At 48.4% G+C, this 26,187-nt stretch overlaps 1 protein-coding gene across 5 annotated transcripts in view; it reads right to left on the reverse strand.

The window, feature by feature from the left end:
- RAP1GAP2 (RAP1 GTPase activating protein 2) overlaps nucleotides 1–24,672 on the reverse strand; it is a 125,688-nt gene extending 101,016 nt beyond the window's left edge. Inside the window, exons 1-3 of one of the 5 annotated variants that reach the window (XM_044430517.1) lie at nucleotides 24,452–24,672; nucleotides 19,907–19,942; nucleotides 11,376–11,401 (exon numbers count right to left, since the gene is read on the reverse strand). In XM_044430517.1, coding sequence (XP_044286452.1) covers nucleotides 11,376–11,401; nucleotides 19,907–19,942; nucleotides 24,452–24,595 — 206 coding nt within the window. In that variant the 5' untranslated portion in view covers nucleotides 24,596–24,672. Of the gene's footprint in view, nucleotides 1–1,771; nucleotides 2,121–11,375; nucleotides 11,402–19,906; nucleotides 19,943–24,134; nucleotides 24,312–24,451 lie in introns of those variants that run through there. The other 4 variants (XM_044430518.1, XM_044430519.1, XM_044430521.1 and 1 more) reach the window with 4 other exon arrangements.
- Nucleotides 24,673–26,187: the final 1,515 nt, after the last annotated feature.

Below are 26,187 nucleotides of genomic sequence, written 5' to 3' on the forward strand. Positions count from 1 at the left end.
TCTGCCTTTGCTGTTTGACGGAAGACCAGCCCCTTGAAATTGGTTTCCTATTAGCTTCCAAATAGATGGCCTGGGGGCAGGAGGGGATCATATAAAATACAGTCAAGAAAGCACTCGGGGGAAATGACTTCGGTTGCTAGGAAGAAAGTGCCGTTGCTGGCACTCTGCCAACGCACCTGTGAACTCTCCGTGACTCCTTCCCAGGGAAAAGCGGAACCTGGTCACTCTGCAGCGCTGGAGTCGGGAGCGTGTACATCATCCCACTGAGTGCTGCAGGCGTGAGAGGTGCAGTCCAGGGCTCTTCCAGGCCTGGGTTCGAGGTTTGCGGTTTGCAAAGCTTGTCCAGTAGCACATCCTCCACTTTCTTAAGGTAGGAGCATCTGTTTAGGCTCCCAGGGTGAGAAGGGCCTTCGCCATCGATGATCTTGCTTGGGTGAGTCCCACCTCTCTGGCGGGAGCTCGGTTCCCCCTTCTCTCTTCCAAAGCCACAGACTGACTCTTTAGCTCTTTATCCTCCAGTGGAAAGCCGGCAGCATATAGCCCGCAAAGTAGTAGTCCCTGGGCATGCACAGAGTGGTTTGTTGAACTAGAAACTACATCTGAGAGCTTCCTTTTTGAGTAATCCTGGACTGTGCCCTTCTGGAAGCAGGCACGCCATGCCATGGGGTCAAGGATCAGACCAGATTCGTCTGGCTCCCGGGACTTCTGTCCCATGAGCCCTGCCAGCACTTGCAGATCCTGACTAATCTCAGGGTCCACCTGAGCACCTGGAGATGGCGGCCTTGAGATCTGTGCTTCCCCTTTATCATCTCCATGCCTGAAGGCTGCTTTCCAAGGGCTTATCCTCCCACCAAAGAATCCGTGTCATCCTGGCCCTGAAACGCATGCCAAGAACAACTGCCTCTTTCATTCCCAACATGCCCCACCCTGGCTACCTAATCCTTTTACCTGCTTGTGCCCAGGTTGCGTGTTCTGCCAACAAGCTGTTTCCCCAGCTGAATTTAAGAAAGCGTAGGAGAGAGGGAGGAGGGGAAAGAGAAGGAAGATAGAAATGTTGCACACAGTTTTGTTAACTCCTCTCCTTTTTGGTGCCAAATCTTCAACCACTCGTGAAAGAACAAAACAAGAAGGATCTGCCAATTCAAAAAGCACCTCCTCGAGCAGGTTTAATTCACCCACAAGTCCACTGCATGGCTAGTTTCACTCACAGGAATCAGCCCAGAAAATTTGTCCTAGCTTTAAATTGTTTGTCTGTGATTTGCACAGAATACAATTGGCTATGCCTCCTTGCTAGGATCACAGATCGCCTGGGATCGCTGGAGGAAGGAAGACCACCCGGATGAATGGAAGGAAAGGGGAATGGTCCAAAAGCAGCAATGGATTTAGGGTAGGAATGAAAGGACCACATTTCCAAGAGACAGGATTTCAGGAAGAGGTATTTCAGCTCCCTGAAAAACACCATTCCTCTTGGAAAATGAAACAGCTGGACATTCAACAGAGACTAAACAAGCATATGTTCCTACATTCAAAGCCAGAATCAGACAAATTTATCCTCCTGTTCAGGGTTAGTACACAGCAAGTGGTCTTATTTCTGAAGGATATCCAGCAACCCAATTTTGTACAGATTGTGCTATATCAGGTCTCCAAAACCCAGCCAGGGACTGTCATTCCACACAACATCCCTTCGCCCAGGTTGGACTCTAACACTTTCCTTGCCCACCAAAAATGGTGATGAGAGCTAGACACAGAAGGGCACCTGTGTTCTCCCTACCTGAACAACAGGCAGAAATCCAACTGGTTTCCTGGCATAGAGACTCAGGAAGGGTGGGAAACTCAGCCATGGGAAGGTTGCTCCTCCTCTTGTATACTTTTAACACCACAGGAGCCCCTGCAAGGAGGAAACTGGGGCGATGCAGAACTGTGAAAATCCAGACCAGCATCCATTCTTGCTTTCCCACTCTCTTGGGGTCACCCAGTCCCAGCCGCTGGAATGCAGGAGTCCCAAGTGGTGGATATTCTGGACTCCAGCTAGAATGGGTGATGACTAGAGTGATGGGAATGGTAGTCCAAAGCTTCTGTCAGGTACCAGTTTGGGAAGGCTGTCTATACAGCTGTAAACCCCTCAGAGAGCTTTGCCTATTGGGTGACATAGAAATTAAATAGATAAATAAACCAAGCAATTCTACAGATTCACACATAAATACATCCTGCTGCTTCCTGAGCTACGGCTGCTAATCCTCTTCCTTCCCCACCTTTTTCCTTTCGTGATGTGGTGTTTTATATCGAAAGCCTGAGGCAGGCAATCTGATGTTTTCCTGACTGCATGTGTGTGTGCCTTATTATACTTAAAGGCTCTATGGCAGCCTTTCCCAACCTGGTGGCCCACAAAGGCATTTGGACCACAACTCCCAGAATTCCCATCCAGTAGGCATTGGCTGGGAATTCTGGGTGTTGCAGTGAAACATGACTGGAAGGGAAAGGTTGGGGAAGGCACCTCTTTGCTGCTTGTGTGTGTCCATGGCACCATCTGTGGGCAAAAATGTGCAAGTCTTGCTGGAATGATTTTGGGCATCAGGAGGTGGCTGTCCAACCTTCATTTTTTCCCTCAGCAGTCAGGCTGGTACAATGATTTAAATAAGTTCAAAAAGCAAAACTGCATTGCATAGAATTATAGAACAATAAAGCAACGGCCCAGAAGTCCACCCAATCAGTGTGACTCAGGAAAAACCATCGTACGGCAGATACTGAATTTGCATTTGGGATTCTCAGAAATCCAAATCCCTTTGAATTTCGTGTGGATTCCTCCGACATCCCGGCAGCATGCTCCTCAGCACACTATCTGACCACGAATTCACACAATAGCTTTCAGGATCTCAGAAAAAGGTCAACAGCACTTCAGCCTCTTCAGAAATAATATTTCAACAACACAGAAGCTAGGAAGGGTCCATGCAGTAGCTTCTTCCTTCCAGTATCCACAAAATTGCTGTAGCAAAAGCACCCTCTTGTGGATTCTAGCTGCACCAGCATCTAACAAGATTTGAGATTTCTTTGGGGGCTGCTCTATTGAATTAGAGGTGCGAGTCAAAAATCCAACCGGGGTGATAAACTTGCAGTTCTGGCATCAGAACCCAGAGCCTCTCCTCCTAAGAGCAGAACTGATCTCCCACTTGCAAACCCTGAGGAAACGGCTCCATGGAATGGAAAGAGGCCCAAAGCAGCACTCATACGGTTCTGGCAGTACTTGGTGCATCCCAGATTTGATTGGCTAGCTGTACAGGAAGCCGACAACCACTCAGGCGAGCCTGTGTGTGTTTCCCTGTGAGCAAACTGTGCTGTATTCCATAGGACTTACCTCCAACGAGGACAGCGCCATGTTTTGCAGCATCTTGAAGACTATAAAATACTGCTAAGTTGCACATGGGTGCCTTCCAACCCCACATCGCAGGGTTAAGAACTTTTGCTCAGGGTTCTGGCTGGCTAACTCAGGCAGAAAAGGGGCAATTCCATTCCAGAGGTGGCTACAGCTTTGCCCCCAGAGAAAAGGGATCTTCTCACAAAAAAGAGGAACAGACTTGCAGTCGAGACTCACTGTGACAGAAAGCACAAAACACTCTATTTTGAAGCAAATTATTTCCTCACTAGGACTGCATTCCAACAGAGAGTGCCCTCAGAGCTTCCTCTAAGTCTCCAAACTCAGAGGCTTCTGAGCAGCCAATGCAGAGTAGAGGGGCTCACAATAGTCCCCGTATTGAGAGGCAGTGTGGCGTAGTGGTTAAGAGCATGGGAATGGGACTCAGGCGATCTGGGTTCTAGTCCCTGCTCAGCCATGGAGCCCACTGGGTGACTTTGGGCCAGTCACAGACTCTCAGCCCAACCTACCTCACAGGGTTGTTGTTGTGGGGATAAGCTGGAGGAGGAGAGATGATGTAAGCTGCCTTGAGCCCTTTGTAGGAAAAAGGCAGGATATAAATCAATCAATCAATAAATAAATAAGTATTCTGTATTTCTCCAGCCAGATCTGGCTTTTGAGAGGAAGAGAAGAAAGCTAGCTGGCAGCAGGATATCTCATATATGGGTCACCCCAGTCTCCTCCTCTCCCTGTGGTTCCTTTTCCGACCTTGGAGAAGCTGCTGGCACAGCAGAGGAAAGCAGAGTGAGTATTCTCAACTCCAAGGATGGTGTTCTGTGAGGGTATCACAAACAGAACTTGTTAAGAAACGCACCAGAGATGGGAAGGCCATCATTATGAGGACAAGTCCCTGCTCAAACAGGAAACTGTTTATAGCACTTCCTGTCAGAAGGGCCCAGTGGCCAGCTGGACTGGACAGGGCCAACCCCAACACTGAGAATACTTCAATAGCAAAATGTTCCAAGCTGCAGTTCCTTGTCTTCTCACATGGGGGAGTCATGCCCAACACAGAAGGCCGCCCTTCTGGCCACTGCAGCTCAGGACAGGGGACAGAAAGTCGAGCAAGGTCTCTGAGAAGAGAAAACAGGGCTCACTCATCCACCACTGTGCTGGAAGTTTTAGGGTTATATGACTATTGGGGGCGGGAAGCATCCCTGCATCTGCAACCCCTGGACTTCCCTCTTTAATCCCTACTTTATCAGCTGTGGGTTGGGAAGAAAATAAGGACCATTTCTCATCTCCCCACTGCTATCATTTCATGCTTTACAACAGCTTCTTCATTCCCGATATTTTCAAGCAACAAACTCATACAAATCAGCCAAATATGGTCACAGAAAAAATATATATACTAAATAAAGCTGTAGTTCTGCATTCTGAATTTATTTAAATCATTGTACCAGCCTCCACCTAGGAAAAAGAAACCAAAGGCATCAATACAAGATGGGGAATATATAGCTTAATAGAACTGAAAAGGAAAAAGACCTTGGAATAATTGTGAACAACAGGCTAAATATGACTCAACAATGCAACGCAGCTGCAAAAGGGGCAAATGCTATTTTGGGATGCATTAACAGAAGTATTACTTCCAAATCATGAGAAGAAGTAGTTCCTCTATACTCCACACTAGTCAGACCTCACCTGGAATCCTGGGTCCAGGTCTGGGCACCAAGATTTAGGAAAGATGCAGAAAAATTAGAAAGGGTTCAGAGGAGGGCAACAAAAATGATCTGGGGTTTGGAAAGACTGCCCTTTGAGGAGGGACTGAGAGAACTGGGCAAGCTCGGCCCTGATAAGAGAAGACTGAGGGGACATGAGATCCCTCTATAAGTACCTCCAAGGCTGTCACAAAGAGGAAGGTCAAGATCTCTTCTTCCTAGTAACAGAGTGCAGGGCATGGAATAATCAGTTCAAGGTGAAACAACCCAGATTCAGGCTGGACATCAGGAAAAGCTTCCTCACTCTCTGAGCAATATAGCAGTGGGACCAGCTGCCTGGAGAGGTGGGGGGCTCTCCCACACTGGAGGCATCCAAAAAGCAACTGGGCAGCCATCTGAGTGGGATGGTGTGACTTGGTGTCCTGCAACAGCAGGGGGTTGGACCCGAAGGCCTTCTTGTCCCCTTCCAGCTCTACTCTTCTATGATTCTATTAACTGCTGGGGGTGGGGATGAAGCTAGCACAGCCAGCTCCTGCTTCTAAAATAAGTACAGGTTTGTTTGTTTTTTAAGTTGGTTCCACCAGGCAGCGCCAGCCTTACTGGGCTCCAAGGTGCTGCTATGGAGCTTGCTGGCCACTGGCTTTCTGCCCTGGCCTCTGCTGGAGATGTGTGGGGGCCCCAAGCTGCAGGGCCAGCCCTGGTCACACCACTGGTCTGCTGGCTTTGAGCACAAATCCTCGCACCCATGCCGAAAGACCGCTGAAAGTTTCCCGGGACCGAGCAGCAGAAAGCTTAACAGCAAGGCGCGGTGGGTTCCACCCAAGCAGACCCCCACCCTGGCCAAGGCCTTTGCTTCATTCATTCTGTACTGCCTGGGAAACGAGCAAGTCAGAAAGTTGCTGAGCTCATGTGCGAGCAAGAGCAGGAAGGGCGCTAGCTGAGAAACACCTCCCCGGTGCTGAACTACTTCTGACACAGGCTGGCCGGGTGGGGCCCGCGATTTCTGTGGCCACTCCTGGCTCTCACAAGTGCGGTTCTTCTAAAAGAAGCCGGAATGGTGAAGCGGTGGCTTGCTGTTCCCCTGTGATGGTTTCACTTCCCACACACATTCAGAAGGGCCACGCTCATAGCTCTCTCTCATCAGCCTCGTGGGTTTGGCCTCCAATATCGCATCCATGGCAGAGTTTTGGGGTGCGTTGTTGGCCAAATGTTCTCCTCCACCCTCTCCAGCAATCTAACAGAGGATTCCATGAGCCGGGGTGGGAAAACCATGTGGCCTTCGGGATAATTTCAGGTGTACCTTGGCCTAATTCCGTGAGTCATTTGTAAACTCTCCATCCAGACTTGTGGTCTGTGCCTCCCTCCAGCAGCATGATGGATGAGGAAGAAAGAAAGAGAGGAAAAGAAAGAGAGAGAGAGAGAGGTGTCCAAAAGAGAAAAGGCAGAGAAGAAAAGGGTGCTCCCGGTCCCTTTTAGCTTTGATCTTTCTCACACGGGCTTCATGCACCCATCACCACGGCTGACGTGCTCCCCTTGACTGATTACTACTGACCAAATCTGGACATCAAGGAGGAGAAAGTTCTGCACCCTTTCCTGGAGATCCACCACCAGAAATGTTGTGGTTTAAGAACGGAAGTGTCCGCCCAGTGGTGGAACCTGCCTCGGCCATGGACACCTCTGCCACGTGGACGTTCTCTGTGCAGCCAGACATTTGGTGTCACACACAGTGCGTAGAACCTTGCAAGAGGGGCCACCACCAGCCCGACCATGCAGGAGATCAGTCCTCACCCAACCCTCTGTGCTCAAGGCAGGGCCTTCCATACTCTGGACCTGAGACAGTGGGGCTCCTTCCCAGCCCAAAGCGTGGGGATCACTTAAACTCCGAACGTAACCCAAATGGGTTGAATGACTCCCCCAAAGCGAAGAGGGGGCAACTAACAGTCTTGGCTGTTTATATGGGACCAATAATAGCATGTTCCAATGTGGCCCACTTGCTTGAGGCTACGATCCCAGAAACACTGATCTGAAAGCAAACCCCAATAAACTGGATGGGCCTTATGTCTGAATAGAGAAAAACAGACTTGCACAGGTGGTCATCTAGAAGTGATTCAGGTGGGAGAGGGCGGTGGAAAAGAAAGTCTGGGAACTCTTCAAGAAATCCCTGCCTGGCATCCCTTTATTTTTTTTTTTTTTTGGTCCTGATGATACAACTATCTTTTCCCAACCTGGCACCTATCAAGTGACTGAGGCTGCCACTGGCCATGTTGGCTGGATATCATGGGAGCTGTAGTCCAACTGGACCAGAGGTTACCAGTCTGGAGAAGGGTGAAATGCCCAGGGTCTCAAGAGATCTACAAGTTGTCTAAGCTTTCAACACTTTCTGAACTAATGATGAGTGACTGGACTCTCTGATCGACCTGATAGCAAATTTGCAAATTCACAGGTTATACCTTGTACAAAGCCATTTTATGTCCGTACCATGATCCACCCAACAGATAACCAAGGGGCTGTTATACTGCTATGGGTTCCATCCTCCACACTCAGTCCTCCTGCTGTTGCCACATAATCCATCAGCCACTATGCCTGAAATCACCCCCAAGCAGCATCGCTCCCAGCCTGCATTGCCCGCCTTGTCCCCATCGGTCTATGCAGAATGGCTGAGCGGCCTCTGCAGTTGCCACCATCTCTGTCCAACAGGCACCATCGGCCCTAGTTGCATGCCAGGGCCATGGGAATCACCATCTTGGTTTAGACAAAACATAATGTTCCGAAAAAGCACCAAACAAGCGGTTACTTCTTGCCATGATCTCTGAAGACCAAATTTACCATAGTGAAAGAACACAGAAACATAGAAACAGAGCGAGTCAGAAGGGGTCTCCTGGGCCATCTAGTCTGACCCCTGGCTCCGCTCATGACATGCCCACCATGTGCATGTCAGCATGACAGTATTCAGGCAACACGGTGGACCAACACTGGTATAAAACCACAATGGCTTTTTGCATTGTGTTGTCTGAACCCAGTCACTGTCTTACATAACCTGTTCAATTCTCTGCATGCCTACATTAATATTCATTTTCTCTCTCTCTCTCTCTCTCTCACACACACACACACACACAGAGAGTGGCTATTTCTCCCTCCCTGCTTGCTCATGTCATCAAACACTTGTGCACTTCCACCTAATTCCCTTTTATTTCCTTCTTGTGCCAAATTTGCAGAAATCAGCAGCAAAATGGACAGCTTCCCACAGCAAGGTCTCTGAAGCAAGTCCAGAAAATCTCCTCTTTTTTTGCAGAGTGTTGATTTGCTTCCACTTCTTTATTGTTTGAACATGCGTACCTCATCCCCCTTACACATAGGTGGGGAGACTTCCAATAAGAGTGCATAACCCCTCAGCAATTTCACTTCCACACCTGGCGACTTTTCCTGGCTGTGCCACAGCCAGAATCTGCAGCCTGTGCGGTCACAGCTGCACAGTGTACAAAGGCCTCACTCCAGGTGCGTGAAGGCAGCAAAGAGCGGCTGGCTGTGAAAGAAGCCTTCCCCCTAAGCTTCCCCCCATCCACCCACTTCTGCAGCAATGAGCCAGAACCCACCACCCATTGTAGAAGTGAAACCAGGCCTGGGTTTGCCCAAGCCTTTGTCAATTTCACCACAGCTCTTTCCTGACTTTGGGCACAGATCACAACCTTCTGCAAAGCCCACACCTCTGCGCCTGACTTGGACCAACCGACACCAAGTAGGACCATCCAGACGATTGCAAAGGAAGCAGTAAGCACTTGTAAGCGGTTCATCACCCTCATCAGAGGCTTCCATCCAACAATGAATGCCTTCTGGAATTTGCTCGCCCCAAACTGGAGCATTTTCCTTCTTTCACTGGGTCTTTTCAGCCTGGAGGAGACTCAGAGGGGATCTGTTGGTGTCGTACAGGTATGTGAGGGGGTGTCACAGGGAGGTGGGCAGAGACCTGTTCCCCCCTGCAGAGGAAGTCAGGATGCGCTCCAACGGAACAAAACTCAGGGAACCAAGATTCGATTTAGATGCCAGGAAGCATTTCCTGACAGTTAAGACCCCGAGGGTGTGGAATGGGCTTCCACTAGAGGTCGTTGAGGCCCCATCGGTGAGGCTGTTCAAGAATAGGCTGGACGTGCACATGGTGGGCATGTCGTGAGCGGAGCCGGCTGGAGCCGAGGGTCAGACTAGATGGCCCAGGAGCCCCCTTCTGACTCGCTCTGTTTCTATGTTTCTATGCAACCTGTTCTTGGGCTTCCCAGCCCTTGCCCGGTTGCTCTGATTGCACCTGGACCAGGAATCGGTTTCTGGGTGTGCAGTGGAGCGAGATGGGCAGCTTGAGTCCTTTCCTCACCCGTACACCTGGTGGCATGCCAGGGTGCTGCACTCCCCCCTTCCCTTTCATGATGGAAAACCAAGCAAGCCATTGAAGGAGAGGGCTGGGAGAACATTCTAGCATGCTCTAAAAGTCTCAGGTCATTCATTGCTGCTGGGATTTCAGGGGACTCTCCCTCAAGACAACAGGCACAATTCAGGTGTCCAGCTAGTGTGCAACACGCAGCCATGTCACCTTCGTCCAGCCAAGGCGGCTTCCCCACGATGGGCCCGCTCTTTCCCCAGTGTGGCAGCCAAGGGTGATGCAGCTGTGGCCCTGATTCGCCATCCCTACAGGCACCCATGTGAGGTCACCTCTTCCCGGCAAGGCAAGATGGATTGAAACTGTTGGAGAACTGGAGCTCCTCCAGGACCACCAGTGAAATCTAAAAGTTCTCAGAAAGCAGAGTGATTAAATGAATCAGGAGACGGCTTGAGTGCAGACGGAGGAAGGCTCCTAGTGAAGACAATCCAGGTCTGGAATGTTCTTATTTGAAGGCAGTGAGAGTGGCAAAGAAGCAACTTGCAACCATCTCCACTTGATCTCTTTGCTGCCCAGCAGAGCTCTCTGTGATTGTTCAGAGCCTATGACATGTTCCCTGATTTTAGGAAAGCCAATTTAAAAAAAATGTAGCACAATGATAAGTAAAATCCTACAGCTAATAAGAAAAAGAGTCCAAGATGGGTGGGAATTTTATAAATGGAAATTCTAAAGGCACAATGGCAAACAATTCCTACAAGGAAAAGGGGCAGAACACAACCGAAGAAGCCCGTGTGGCTTTGCAAAACGCAGCTAGTGAGGGATGTTAAAAGCAACAAAAAACCTTCATCTGTGTCCTAAATAAAAGGGAGAGGAGGGAAATGGGGGTTCAACTTCCCAATGTGAATGGCAAAGTGATAACATGACAAAGAAAGGGCAGACATGCTCAATCCCTACCTTGGCGCAGAAACATAGAAACAGAGTGAGTCAGAGGGGTCTCCCGGGACATCTAGTCTGACCCCCGGCTCCACTCATGACATGCCTATCATGTGTCTTCTTCCAAAGGAAGATCTACGACCTCGCTGATGAAGGGGAAGTACAGGCTGAAGGAGCAGGATGGAAGCTCGAGACTGATAGGCAAATGGTCGAGGATCCTCTAATTGGATTGAATGAGTTCAGATCTCCAGGGTCCAGTCAACTCCACCCTAAAGTCACTGGTGGAAGAGCTCTCAGAACCACTGTCAATTATCTCGGAGAAAACATGGAGGATGGCGGAAGTACCAGACAACAGGAGGGCTCAAGGCGGCCTCTTCCAACCTTGCTGGGACCAGCCAGTCCTGCACGGAGCTCTCCAAGGTTCTGCCTTTGCTGAGGTGACCTCATCCTGAGGCAGCCGCTTGGTCTGTTGAGATCGACGCCCTCTACAGGGGCTGGCAAGAGCTCTGTGCTTCCAGACAGGGCTTCCCTGGAGGTGCTGAGGACAGGTCCTGGGTGGATCTCCATGCACAAGAGGAGCCCTAAGCCATTCCTCAAGTGCCAGATTTGCACGGCTTCCTTTCTCCGTTCCCACGTGCCAGTCGATCGCAATTTACCCAAGTCCCCTCACTGAGCAGAACTTCCTGCATCAACCCAACCCAGCAAGGGATGTGGCTTCAAAAGCACCCATGCCTGCTTCTGGGACCCTCGGACGGTTTTGTGGCCACCGTCCGCCAAGCACTCGGTGGGCTTGGATGACACCGGAAGTCACATACCCCAAGGGGGATTAGACAGACCACACAGCACGGGAGGGACACGAGGGCAGCAGGGAAAGGCGTGTTGCGCTCCCCCTGCGATCAAGAACCTGGTCAAGGAAGCAAAGCAGGGGATGATCTCTAACCACCTGGCAGTTCAATTCTTTTGCAATCCGTACCCACCTGCTTTTCTTTCAGGAAAGAAATCAAGGACTTACCGGAGCTGCGTCTGCATGTTTTGAAGCTGGGAATGGGAGAATGAGAATGAAAGAGGGATAAATCTCTCAGAAGGCTGCCAGAAGAGCCTCCACTATCTACAACTGCCGTTTCAGCCACAAAATCTTCCCCACGTATCGGTAGATTATAAAACAATCCAGCCAGCCAAATCGCAAACTGTTCAAGCAGGACACGTTAATCGGCTCCTTTCTTCTGCTGTGCTCCAGGTCGGTAATATACACTCATTTTTCTCTTAATCTCAAAACTCTCCACAGATATACTCATGGTTACCATAGGAACTAATGAAAACCAAATTAAAGTGTACAGAGAGAGTGGGGAGGGATGCAACATCAAATAATATAGCTTCACAGTTCTGCGGCCACTTGTGTGGGGCGAATCAACTTAAAACAAAAGAGGCAAGCTAGATCAAGGGTTTTCTTGGCTTCTGGCAAACAGGCCCAGCTTCACTGGGGTACAGCAGAATTAAGCAGAGAATTGGAAATAAAACCGTCCTTTATGCAATTCTCTGGTGAGACCACGCTTAAAATAGTATATGCAGTTTTGATCGCCTAAAAAGCTGTTGCAGAGCTGAAAAAAGGATGGAAAGGGGAAAGAATAACCCCCCCGGGAAAGGTTGCAGGGGTGGGAATGTTTGGTTTTAAAAAGGTGAGTAAGGGGCAACAGAAGAGAGATGTGCAAGGTTCTGCCTGTGGTGGAGAGACAGCTCTCTCATGGTACTAGAACACATTGAGGTCAGCTCATGAAGCTGAGGAGTGGGAGATCCAGGCTGATCAAAAGAAGGACCTCTCCACACAACTTGTTCTTGAACTATGGAATTTGTTTCCATGAGATACACCAATGGCCACTCATTTTCACGGCTGTAAAAAGAGAACTGGACAACTCCATGGAGGAGAAGGTTATCCATGGCTACTAGAGAGCCAGTGTGGCCTAGTGGTTAGAGCATTGGACCAGGGACCAGGGCGATCCAGGTTCTAGTCCCCACTCAGTCATGAAGCTCACCAGGCTGGTCCCACTCTCTCAGTCTAACCTACCTCACAGGGTTGTGGTGGTGGAGCAATTAAGCCACCTTGGGCTCCCCACGAGAGGAAACCAGGTGGGAAGTAGCTGCAGTGTAATAATTAAATGGCACCCTGATTGCTACCTGCAGTAGCAGAGGCGCTGTGTCTGATTAACCACTTGCCCAGGAGCAAGGATGCTCTTGGACACACGTCCTTTTGGGGGTTATCTGTGAGCAGCCGGTTGAATGCTGGCTGAGCAGAATGCTGGTGTTATTATGGGTTGGAGCAGCCCAGCAAAACCTCCAAACGAATGCACATCACCAGCAGAGTCGGGCAAGTTGTGCCCAGCTTGGCTAAGTGATGTACTGTCCACTAGGCCCCATGATGGCGCCCCCAAGAGGAAGGTCTTCTCTCTCCACTTCCCTAGAGTGAAGCCCCCGGGCCAGGGCAGCTTAGCAAACGTTCGTCATGCCTGCAAGTGAAGCAAGGACCTCAGAAACACATCCCCGATTCAGATTGGGGACACTCTGGTACGCAGCCAAAGCCGACACACACACAGAGACACATAACCGATGCTTGTCGAATCGCATCAGTCCAAATCCTAACGCAAACACACATGATCTGTGCCGCCAAAATTCATGTACAGAGCAGAGCTTAATTTCCCTTCAGATTTTGTGCTTCTCCAAATTTTGCAATCCGCTATCTTTTCCATGTGAATTTTAAAAGGCTCATTTTAGGACAACAATGCATTTGGCACAGCATATTTTGTGGCAAAATACTTATTTAAATAGCTGTGTATGTGACTTTTTTTCTTAGATTAATGAGGACCCAGGATGAGATGGAGTGAGGAATGAAAGTGACACAAACCAGAAACGGACGTATCCATCTACCCCCTACATGCACCAAACTCTACATGAGTTTTCTGAAAGCAAAGACAGATGAATCAGTCAAATATCAATCATATGTCCACACTCTCTCATTTCCACAGCATTCTCTTAATTTAAAAAAGAGGGGCATTTATTTTCATATCCAGTTTTCCCTCATGTATGCACTAGTACACAATCTTCTCTCATATACAGATTTCTGAGCGCAAGCTTTTTTCTCTGCAATCTTTGAGCCAAGAACTGCATTACAAAATTTGGAGACATGCTAACTGCTCCCATCAGGAAATTCATCTGGGAAGCATGGATGAAGGCAGTGAACTTAAAAAGGCAGAGCAAAGAAATTGACTTCCCTCCCCAGGGGCTACAGCCTGATTTTTAAACGTTTTTAAAAATTAAAAGTTCATATCTGTACGTACAAAACAAGAGAACTGTGCAGTAGAGTGTATGGACACGTAAAGCTGCAACGCTTTGCATCTCCAGCTCAAAAAATATATGATAGGAATAAAACCTTAGCTGCTAAAGATCAAAGGGGCTGTAGCCAGATTTGAAATGCATCATCTAGCAATTGCTAGAATTACTTCCCCAAGGAAAGTCCAAAATTTCCAAGAAGTGGTGTTAATCTACACCAACAAGCTGGCTCCAGCAGGTTTCATCTCCACCGGGAGCTCTTTTGTAACGTTCGTAGCTCTAAGCTTCCGATTCAGGAGCTTCAAACAGGGAGCCAAATGTTGCTGCCAGGAAAATGAGTTCCCCGTTCTGTGTGGACTGCAGCCATGCTCAGAGAGGGCAGGGGAGCTTGTGGGAAAAGACAGTGTCCCGGCCAATAAAATGGGACCAGTGCCATGTCCCTGAGAGCTCTGGTTCCGCAACACCACAGTGTGAGACCCTGGAAAGCAGCTGCCAGTCAGAGCAGACAATACTAAGCTCGGCAGACAGGTTACATATAATGCAACCATTTTGCTTGATAGGCAAAAGTTACGGATCCAGTTTTGTGTGTGTTAACACAGGGGGGAAAGGCCTACGGTTCTTAGCATGCCCCACTAATGGGGCCAGGAAAAGTCAGTCAAAAAGCAATAAAATATTGCAAGCTGAAAGGGCCTTGCCTTCCAAGGTATTCATTTCAAACTTGAGCAGTGCTGCCAATAATAGATTCAATGAAGGCCAGTCAGTTGCAACTCAAGGGCTCATGCTAGAATTGACAAGCAAATGGGGTGCTGATTCTCAGCTGCATCATACTACCCCTCAAGTACCTAGTCCTCATTGTTAACAGATCCAGTCATACAGCTGAACGCTCAAGGTGGCCCAGAGCACGAAGCACATCTATCCAGCTTTGGACCAGGATCTTTCACAGAGAAACCTGACCTGGCCACAGCCATTCCAGCATCCAGATTAGACCAATGTGGTTTGTTTTGGTTTGTTTCTTTGCTTTTGTTTTGTTTTTGCAGGGCTGCTCTTGCAAATTCTACTGCTCACACAACCCAGCAACGGACATCAGCAATGGATTCAATGGGTCACAGAACAAAGGCAGCTGTTCAAAGGAAAAAAACAGCGATGCAGCATTAGAATCTACCAGCCATCCGTCGCAAAAATACTTATGCCCAGAAGCGAAAAGCAACATTGGTTGGCCCAGGGAGATATTAAAAAGGTAGAACTTGCCATCAGCATTTTCCTCAGCAAACAAACAGCATAAAACTCACTCCCCTACAGTTCAGCTATCGGAAAGCAAAGCAGTCTCGCCTCTGCTGCTTTCCAGCACAGGACTAAAAACCAAGAGGCCGAAGCAGCAAGGGGCAGGTTCTGGCATCAGCAAAGGAGGACGGTTGCGAGAAAACACGAAAGCAACACCCGGCTCTGCAGCCCCCAAGCTTCCCCCCCCCCCCCACATCCCTTCTAGCAGCCCTATTGCAGGCCCATGGCTTGCTGGTTTGGATTCCGTTCTTACACAAAACCCACGTGCATCACCAGAGTTGACGCATGGCCCGGTTGCAGGAAGGGCTGGCAGGCCTCACCCCCATCGATTTCACTCTGCTGGGTATTTTGCACTCGCTTGCAGTCCTCACACCTGTTTTCACAGCCATAAGGACTGGAACCTTGAGAAAGCGGTTTGCCCTTTACCGACTCCTGCATTCAGCAGCTGCAGAGTTGCTGAATCCCCTTTGCCTTGCTAACAAGGTCAGGCTTTGAACTCGCTCGTCATTTTGCTAAGAGACATTCCTGGGGAGGCACAAGGGGAGTGTTTCGGTATTGCAGCTTTCCTCCAGCTCTTCAGGATGAGGTGGGCCAAGAGCGCCAGAAGATTGAATAAAACACACCCACACAGAGATATATTAACTCCCTCTCCCGGCATAATATCTACAGCCAGAACAAGAAATAAGCAATTATTAAGCTAACAGCTGGGTGCTGTTGTTGTCTAACTGAGGAAAAGCAAACTCTGCAGCATCTCCTTTAAGCACCTTGTCATTACAGCAACTATTTCAAGAAAAACATGATCCCCGGTTGCTCCTTCTGCAAACATTCTAGAAAGAATTGGTGTGGGGCAGTGGGAGCAGTTTTTTGTCTTTGTTTTGTCCTTTGCCTGTTCCCCAGAATGAGATATTTTTCAGCTTTATTGACTGAGAGAGGTTTAACTATCAGCAGCTATGAGATCTGGGCCAGAAATGGAACCTGATGAGCTCTTTGGATCAATAGAAGTAATGCACGGTGTGGATAAGTTCACACTTTGCTCACCTTCTCGTATTCTGAAGCTGAGTGGTGGAAGATTGAGGAGAGATCAAAGGAAGTACTTCTTCACTCCGGAGTTATCAAACTAGGGACTCTGTAACTGGAAGTTGCTGTGACGGCCGCCATCTTGGATGGCTTGAAATGGGGATTGGACCAATGGAATAATAGAATAGTAGAGTTGGAAAGGGCCATGAAGGCCATCAAGTCCAACCCCCTGCTGGCTAGAAATCAGGAAAAGCTTTCTCACCGTCAGAGCAATGTGACAGTGGGACCAGGTGCCTGGAGAGGTGGTGGGCTCTCCCCCGCTGGAGACATCCAAAAAGAAACTGGACAGCCCTCTGAGTGGGATGGTGTGACTTGGTGTCCTACAACAGCAGGGGGTTGGACTGGATGGCCTTCTTGTCCCCTTCCAACTCTACTATTCTATGATTCTATGATCCCAACAAGGATGTCAGAATTTTGTCTTTAATCTATTTTTGGATGATAGACAGGCAGAGAACAGGCAGAGTTGCATAAACTTAAATGTCTTTTCCTGTTAAACCTTGAACCCCTTTGAATGACTCAGATCTCTGAGCAGTGGTTGGAGAGAAGAACAAGGGTATCTCAGCCTAGCACTGCATACATCCTGCTCCCTCCATGACATGTCTACTTCTGAGTAGACCCATACATCATAGCCCAGTGGCAGCTTGCTTCTTCAGTATGCAGAAGTTTGGGGGTTCCATCACACCACAGCTAATGAAAAAGACCTCCGCTCCTGTATCCTGGATGCCAGTTAAGAGCTCTCCAGATCAGGATTGATTAAGATAGATCTGGATTCCTAGATTAGATTACTTAAAGTACAGGACATCCCCTCCTTTAGAGGGCGCTGTGGAGACATCGCTCATTGCAAAATGCGGTAAGCCAGTCTTGCTGTATCTGAGGTCCCTCCAAGCTTGTTTGGCTCAGTAGGACACTGGACGGATGCCCTAAATTCCTCCTGTGATGGTCCTCTCAGTAGACGGGCAAGTACTCAAGCCGGTCTCTCAAATGCATCATTGCAAAATGGAAATTGTTTTCAATTTCAAGCCACCTGAGTTTTTTTAACTCCGTTGGAGAGGGAAGCTAAACAGCCAGGAATGTAATTGCTTTTGGCTCATCGATTCGTAAGCCGGATGTGACGACATGCATCCCGACGCAGGAATGACAGAAGGCAATGGACCGCTTGCCAAGGCTGTGTGTCAGCTTCATAAGAGACAGCTGTCAAGCTGTCATACAAAGGGCAAATATTGTTCTTGGAGAAACCAAAGCACAAGGCTTTATTGGGGATGCTCTGGGAGCAAACCGGGCAATAAACAAGAAGTAGGTGTCTTAGCACGGACCACGATTAGCTAGAAGAGCTGAAAATTCATAATCTGGGTTTCATTGCCTGGAAATCCTTTGGGAAGGGAGAGCATTTGGGGTCTAATTAGATGCATGATGTCATGGAACAAGCCAGAAGACGCAAGATACTAGGCACCCTCAAGTCCACTATCCACCAAGATAACACCACCACCCACCCCAAGGGCCACAGAGAGGGGAGATGACGGATCTTTTATCTGATTTAAAAGCAGTGCCATGAACAGAACCCACCCATTAAAAACCCCTCCGAGCAACATAAAAGCTCACGTGCTAAAGAAACACTCCTTTGCTTGAAGGACAGAAGATGGAGCTCCAACAGGGAGCTCCAAAACATGGGAGAGGCTTCAGACATGTCTGTCTCCACTGCCAGCAAGAATATATTGTCCATTTTGCTGAGGAGTTTCACACAAAACTCTGTTAAGCTATGGAACTGGTGTCCACAAACTTAGCCCCCTCATGTCAGCGCCAAGCCTTTCCCCTGCAAGATGGAAATCCATGGGACATCAGGGAATTGGAAGAGGTGTAGACACCTCATTCGATTCTACCGAGTGTGAGCAGCATGCAGACCTGGCGGAACTGTGGTTTGATCCAGAAACTCTTGCAACTGGCAGGGTCGGTAGAGAACTGTGGAGAATTGATTGGTGAACTTTTGCTTCCTCCCAGAAAGTTTCTTAGATGCCACTGATGAAAGATAGCGTGGTGATGGGTGTTGGACTGGGGAACCTGGGAAATGCAAGCTTTATTCCCTGTTCAGCCATGGAGCCAGCTGGGTGATTTTGGGCCAGTTACAGACTCTCAGCCTAACCTACCTCTCAGGGTTGTTGTTGTGAGGATAAAAACTGAGGGGGTTATGAAGCTTGGGTTCCTTGCACGAAGAAAAAAGACAGAATATAAATGCGGTGCAATAACGACAAGAACAGCTGCTAAATGAAAAAGGTTGGAGACATCATGAGGAAGCTGACAATCATCAGCGCATAGACCCCATGTCTGATGCTGAAAGGTGAAGGTGTACTTCACACCTGCTTGCAAGAGCACCACAAGGTAACCTGGGTGGAATTCATGCTCTCAGCGTGGTCCCCCATAAGAACTAAGCTGTTAGCTTGAGCTGGGGTGGAGGAAAATAATCAACGAACCAGCAGATGTTGGTGGGTTCTGACTCCCATTAGCCCCAGCTAGCAAGGTCTACCGTCAGGAATACCGGGCCTTGTGACCCAAAAAGATCCAGGGGGGCACAGGGACCCCTGCCACCACGACCAGAACGTGCCGTAAAGCCATTGCATTTATATCATCGCTTAGCGCATGAGTCCCCCGACCTTCAGGTCATCAGGCATCCTGAGATTAAGAACAAGGCAACTGCAAACATAAAAGCAAAATCTTCATCAGGAAAGAGGGGTGGGTTCCCTGCAGTTTTGCCTCTTTCCTGCAGAGGTTGAGGTGAGAGAGCTTCTAGAGAGGAGAAAAAAGCATCTTCTGTAAAGATCTTCTCTTCCTGAGAACGGCAGCCACTTGGTGCGGGATAGAAGAATTATGCGCCATCTCTATTTTTTGCTGCAGTCCTAAATCCTCTCCCATCTGTCACTTCTTCCCCACCCTTTCTTTCTGTGCCTTTCCTTTCTTTTCATTTCAACAACAACAACATCCTAGCCTTTAGTTGCGAGAGTTCAAAGAATACTGGATCTTGTTTGCATGAGTAAGGCATCCCTAAGTCAAAATATTATTTGATGAGGAATAGAGAGCAGAAAATGAGGCCGTTCCTCGGGAATGAGCACAGTTGGTTTGCACGCATGTTATTCTCGGCAAACAGCTCCAGATGTCTCCCAGGAAAGTTCCGGTGGGTGAGCTGGGAATCTGAAGGCTGGGAATTCACAAGAGTCTCCATGCACTGAGACCTTGGTGGACTCTTCAAGGGCAGAAGGGAAAGAACATCCACAGCAGGGATGACTCCCAGCAGCCCATGCCACATGGGAACTGGGGCTTCTAAGATGGAATAGTTAGACTACAGTTCAGGTCAATCAGCCTTCCCAGACTTGGGGTCCTCCAAATTCCCAGGATCCTTCGTTCTGGAGAGCCCAGTTGGGGAAAGCTGATCCAAAGCCTGAATTTTCTCTCTTGTAAAGGCTTTTCCTTGCTCCTCTCGCCCGCACCAAGACAATTTTCTGTAACTGTCACTGTAAAACCGAACTTGATCCCTCTCTGATCTTGCTGCAGTTCAGTCCCTTTTGGCCACATAGCTCACAGCTCCCTCCCCATCGTGTGTGTGTGTGTTTGTGTGTGTGTGTACACACATACATCCATATGTACCCTGGGACTCAGGAAAACACTTCCTACAGCTGAGAAAGTGGGCTGCCAACATAATCAATGGGTGAGCCTTAAATTCCCTTAGCATTGATTGTATTATTCAATAGCAACCAAGCCCGGGAAAGCTGCAGCTCTTGCATGTTTTGCAAAATGAATGCAGGGTGCAAAAGCATCTCTCACATCAGCGGTGTGTGTCCACACCAGTTTGATATGAATGAAAGAACAATTACTCACTTGATCTTCAGGCCAGCAAGCATGGCTTTGTCGATCCTGGAAAAGAAGAAGGGGGAAAGCATGTTAAAAGATTGTCTGCTTTTCGTTGCTATCCAACGGTGTCTTTCTTCCTCAACTGTGGCCTGCAGACAGGAAGAGTTGTGGCTATTCTACAATCACACAGCAAAAAATACTTGGGACTGAGCATCCTACACAGTTTGGCCTTTAAAAAATGGCAGCAACTTTCTAGTCCTTAAGTTGAGGACATAGGCTTGAAAATGTGTGGAGGGTTCAATAGCCCTGCGGGATGAGATCAAAGGCATATTGAACCTGTCATCCTGCTTCCCATCACGGCCTGCTAAAGACCCCTGCACTTGCTCTCCGTGTTCTCTAGGTTGGTGGCAAGCACTGCATGCTTGGGAAATAAAGGCCAGCATAGAATTTGCTGATACTGTTTTTAACAGCTTTCAAAATACTGCATCTGCCTTGGCAAGACACTCCCTGCTGGTGGGTTTGGGGACTCAGAACAGACCCAAGTAAGTCCAGCCATTTAAAAGAAGCAAATGAGCCCAGCAGGTTGTGGGTGGAACCCACCAGCGGCCCTCCTACGTGAGTTTTGAGGCTGTATTTATAGCGCAGAGGTGCCGCTTGGATTTCATAACAGCAAAACTCTCGGCAGAGGGCTGCGGGGAGGATGACAAAGGCAGTCTGCTCCTGGGCTTGATTGTTCTTGGCGTTTTTTCCCCCCAAGTATGCCTTGATCTTCCCAGCTGAGAAACTCAGTGCTTACCCAGGAAACCGGTTTCATTTTGATTTTGCATTTGGGAAAAGTTCACCTGCAGCCCCAACATGGCGCTCTCAGTGGCCGGCAGCAGTGCGGGGATTGCAAAGTGAAAATGAGCCAACGAGGCGACGTGGCTGCAAAAGGGGCGAGTGTTGCTTTGGGCTGCAGCAGCAACTCAGGTGACGTTCTGGTTCCCCTTTGCTCAGCACTGGTTGGGCCCCATCATGGGCATTATGTCCAGTTCTGGGCACTGGAGCTTTTAAAAGAGGCAGACAAGCCCGGAAGGGTCCAGAGGAGGGCAACAAGGATGATCAGGGGACTGGAGGCAAAGCCCTGTGAGGAGAAACTGAAGGGAGGGTGTATTTTCTGTGGAGAAAAGACTAAAGGGAGATAGGAGAGCACTCTCCAAATAGTTGAAAAGCAGTCACAAAGAGGAGGGCCTGGATCTCTTCCTGATCATCCCAGACATGGAATAATGGGCTTGAGCTACAAGAAGCCAGATTCTGGCTGGATATCAGGAGGAACTTCCTGGCTGTTAGTGCAGGACAGCAGTGGAACCAATTCCCTAGGGGAGTTGTGGCTGTTCCACATTGGAGACATTGAAGAGGCTGTCGGATAGCCCGCGGAAGTCTTCCACTGAGCAGGGGGCTGGACCTGATGGCCTTAGAGGGGCCTTCCAGCTCTGCTGTTCTAGGATTTTTATACTTGTTCAGGAATAATGGCAGAAGAAGCTTGGTGAATGCTCCAGACCAGTGTGTATAAAACATATCCCAGTTCATCCAACAATCACAATGTCACTGAACGCTCAGTCCTGGGAGAGTGCTGCTTTTACTTCGCTGAAGCACCTTCCTGGAGCATCCAAATAGCTCGGCCCAAAAAGGATGCAGGTCAACACCAATGTGAAGGAAATATGGACCCCTGAAATAACTAATAAAGCCACATCTTTTGCAACTTTTCTTCCTGTTCATCTCAAAGTTTATTTTTTATTCCCTTGAAACTCCACAGAAGTTTGGGAGAAAACTCCAAATTGACCTCAAAATTTGCTTTCGCTTTCAAATCCTCAACCCAAATCGAACCCAGCTGCATCTGGTTGGCAGAACTGGAGGCTAAGCCAGGGGGACCTTTGGTTTGATCTTGCAGGTTTCAGTTCTAACCATGACTGGAATAGAACCTCCATAGTCAGGTGCAGTATACCTCAGAAAAGCAGTTGCTGGGAACAACGGCAGAGCAGGAGGTATTGATTCCATGCCCTCCTTCTCAGTTTCCTGGCTGACCCCTGCAGCAAAGTCTATGTCAGCCTCTGGATGCACTGGACTACAGTTCCCATTCAGCATGGCCACTGGCCATTTGAATCCTATCCAAGCCCAGTCTCCTAGCCACTGCACAAACTTGCCTTTTCAAAAAGGAGTCTTTTCAAGGAAAAATGAGCACAAAATAATAATGAGTACAAAGGAATAATGAGCACAAAGAAATATGTATGACTTTCTGGAGTGAGGGGAAGGAAAGACCCACAGCCAAAAACAGAAGGCGGCTCTGAACATCTTTCACCTGTGTTGAATTCAGTCTTGGAGAAGGCTTCGGGAGCTACATCCTGTATTTCCCAAAAGCAACTAAGCCACAGGAAAGACAATCCATCCTCTCCGAATGGGAAAAAGCTGCACCAAAGCTGAGGAACACTCCGTGACCAAGTCTGGAAAAGGCCCCCTGAGGCACTTCAAGAACTCCTCAACCATGAGCCTCAGACGAAAGCCCGTGAGCTGAATGTGTCCATGGCCCCGAGGTTCAACACCCCTAGTACAGGCCTTTTCAATCTTGCAAAGAAATCAATGGTGAGGGCACCTCTTTGACCAAATTGACCTCATTGACCACCGCCTGGCGACGGTGACACACGCGCTGGTGACTTCCCGCCTAGACTTCTGTAACGCGCTTTACGTGGGGCTTCCCCTGAAGACAGTCCGAACACTTCAATTGGTGCAAAACAGAGCTGCCAGGTTGCTGACGGGGACGGGGCGTTATGCTCACATGACTCCAGTCCTCCGTCAGCTTCACTGGCTTCCCATTGAAGCCCGGGCCCAATTCAAGGTGTTGATTATGACCTATAAAGCCCTAAACGTCTTGGGTCCTGGCTACCTGAACGAGCGCTTACGTCCGTATATGCCCGACCGCCCTTTGAGATCTGCGGGAGAGTCCCTTCTCCGGGAACCCTCCATGAAAGAAATTAGGAGAGTAAGTACCCGGAGGAGGGCTTTCTCTGCGGTGGCGCCCAACCTATGGAATTCACTGCCCAAAGAGGTCCGCCTGGCACCGTCGTTACTGGTTTTTCGGCGCCAGGTAAAGACCTTTTTATGTAAACATCATTTCAATTGTTAAAACATATGATCTGGCCAGGGCAACTTCTTCTTCCTTCTCTTTCTCCTCCTATATTTTTATTTTATACTGATAATTTTAATTTTATATTTGTAAATCAATGTATTTTTTGTATTTTTGTATTTAATGGTAATTTATTATGTACTATTGTATTTCAATGTATTTTATCATGTTGTAAGCCGCCCCGAGGTTTCAGCAAGGGGCGGCATAGAAATGTTATAATAATAATAATAAATTCCCCACTGAAAGGGTGTGGTTCTGGTACAGCTTGGCTGCCCCTCTCAGATAAAGACGCATATGACGCAATGACCATGATAAGAGGTTCGCCAGCAACCTCTTCCTTTCTAGCAAACACACCCAAAGGCAGAACTTCCTGTGCCTGGACGTGTCAACTCAGCAGTCAAACCCAAGTGCCTTCACAGCTAAGTGACTGATTCACAGGTCTGAGCTGCAGCCCTGCAAGGAAAGTTCCCACAGCTTTGGGTAGCAGAATTGTTCTTGTTCCTGACATTATTCCGGTTGCAGTTACAGGAGAGCCTGACCGATTACTGAAGAAAGGGGAATCCATCAGCCCCTCCTCCCCAAACATGGTGACAGCAACTTGCATTCAGGATAGCGATGCTAAGGGGAATGTGGCTACACACCTTTTGAAATTACTGGTGTAATAAAACACAACACAGCCCAGTATCCTGGGGAAAACTCTAAGCAGCAGGGTTTAGTCCAGAGGCTGCCTGTGGACAACCTTATTTCTGCCTCCCTTTGGTTGCATCCCAGACATGATCTTGGCAGACCTCCAAAGGAAAGAAACCTTCTGAAAGGGCCCTTCCACAGAAAACAAGAACGGGGGTCTGTCTGCAATCAGAATGTAAAACTGTAATGCCATTGTACCCTCTCCAAAAGGGAAGGACCCATGTTCTTCTTTGCCATCAAGTTCTTTATGACTTACATCATAAAGCCTCCAAATGCCCAACCCTTTACAGCCCTGCTCAGCTCTTCCAAATCCAAGGCTGTGGCTCCCTTGATGGAGCTCAACCCATCTCTTATTTGTTCTTCCTTAAGACTTTCCCCAGCACGGTTGTCTTCCCCAGGCAGCCCTACCTTCTTGTGATGTGTCCAACATATGACAGCCACAGTTTTAGGTAATTTCAGATTCCAGGGAGAGCTCTGGTTTGGTCTGATCAAGGACGTTCTGATAATAAAATACGCACTTTGCATGCAAAAAGTGCCCAGCTTGTGTTTTTCGGCAACAGGGAACTGAAGTTGAAAACAGCACACAGATCTCCCCTAATGACAGACACACAACTTAAGCACAGAACAAGCGAAAGCATGCAGACGTCAGGAGACCCTTCTAAAAGAGAATGAGGAATCCCTTACTAATATTTAACCCCACAAAGCAAAGAAGAGAGAGAGCTCACCAGCCATAGCCACCAAAAGAGACACTCCGCTTTCTGAGAAACATTCTTCTCAAGTCTTTCCCCACACCGCAGTTCAGGAAGCTCCTTGGAACACAGACGCACCAACGCAAGTGTAGGGAGAACCAGCCGTCCTTCACTCGACATACCCAGAAAATGTTCTCACACTATAGTTGCTTTATGCCTTTCTTCAGGCAAAGAAAACCACAGTGGCCACTTCCTGCCTCATACAGAACGTGCGATTGTTGATTAAGCTCAGGTGTCTCCCTGTGAGATAATTTGTCATTTTTTTAAGTTACAGCAACTTTCTAAGCATGCTTTTACATGCTCGGATCTTCACGTGCTGCAAAGTTTGGGTTGGGGTGCAATGTGGAACCCAACTTGTCAGACATTTACCAGTTGCGCATATCTATACTACAGAAGGAAATTAGAGTTTAAACATCAAGGCTTCTCCCAGAAGACATGGCTGAAGGTGCAGAGGATTCTGAAATCAAAAATGCTAAGCACCTTTCTCCCAAAACTACAATGCACAGGGATCCATGGATTGAAAGGATGGGTCCTGTATTTCTCTACAGCTGTGAAACAAGGAGAGATGTTGGAGAAACCTGAAAGAGATTCAGCTGAGTTTGGATCTCTAAGCATCCGTCTTGCAGGTTTCCAAAATGCAATGCTCATATGTTCTTCTGTTCTGTCTAATAAAGTGGAACATTGCACTTAAGACTGAGTCATGGTGGCTTCAGTTGACTAGAGCACATTAAGTGTAATGACCATGTGTGGCTTTCGTGATGTTTTATCCGCCACTGGAAATAAATGAGTTCAAGCTAAACATGTGACACTTTATCGTGCTCCTCTGTCCTGTGAACTGAAGCATCCCATGAAAAGAGCATGTAGCAAAGGCACTGTGAAGCTTTCCATGTGGCCAAGAAGTTGTGGCTCGAGGCAGGGCCCATGGCTGGCTGTGCCACATGGTTTGCCCCATGGGAGATGCCAACAGCTGCAGCATCTTGACAAAGGAAAAAGCTTGCAGGCTTCACAGCAACTGGAGTTCCTTTCCATTTGTTCAGGTCTTTTTATTTGATTTTAGTGCTGGAGTTTTCAGCATTTTATCCTGGGTGTACTTCATCTTAGGAAATAGTATGGACTCTCCCCACCCACCCCCAGGGCTTCTGTTCTGGGGAATGTGCAACAACGAGAAACAACCAAGAGACTATCGGGCATTCCTTTTGACCTCCCCACACCAAGGAAATGAACAAAATTAGGGAAATGAGTAAAATTAGGAAACAGTGACTCACATCACTTCCCTTCTCCCCTCTATTGCTTCTCTGCCTTTCAAAAATAGATATTGATATCTGGACATTCTTGCAAACAGTCCCGAAAGACTCCCAACCTACACAAAACACCACAATGCAGGAGCACCATTAGAATCACAAGGCCAGAATTGCACGTATGCAAATACGATGCAAAAACCTTGGCCACAAACAGATCTAACATTTGCCAATAGCCCCAAAGGAAGATGGCCTTTCTCCAGCATCTTGGTGGTGACAGAAAGGACCGCAGTCCAAAGCTGGGGTGACCCACCGTGTGCAGGAGCAGCAGCGAAGGCCAACCCTTCAACTGTCTGGGTGCTGAGTCGGTGGAATATGAAGTTCTCCTTGAACTTGGCAATTCACCAGCAGGCCGTGCAGAGATGTCCAAGCTTATGTAGGAAGTGCACATCTTGCTGCTCTGCTCAGCACACC

This window comes from Varanus komodoensis, unplaced genomic scaffold (assembly GCF_004798865.1).
Source record: "Varanus komodoensis strain SLA01 unplaced genomic scaffold, ASM479886v1 scaffold20_1, whole genome shotgun sequence".
Classification (NCBI taxonomy): domain Eukaryota; kingdom Metazoa; phylum Chordata; class Lepidosauria; order Squamata; family Varanidae; genus Varanus; species Varanus komodoensis.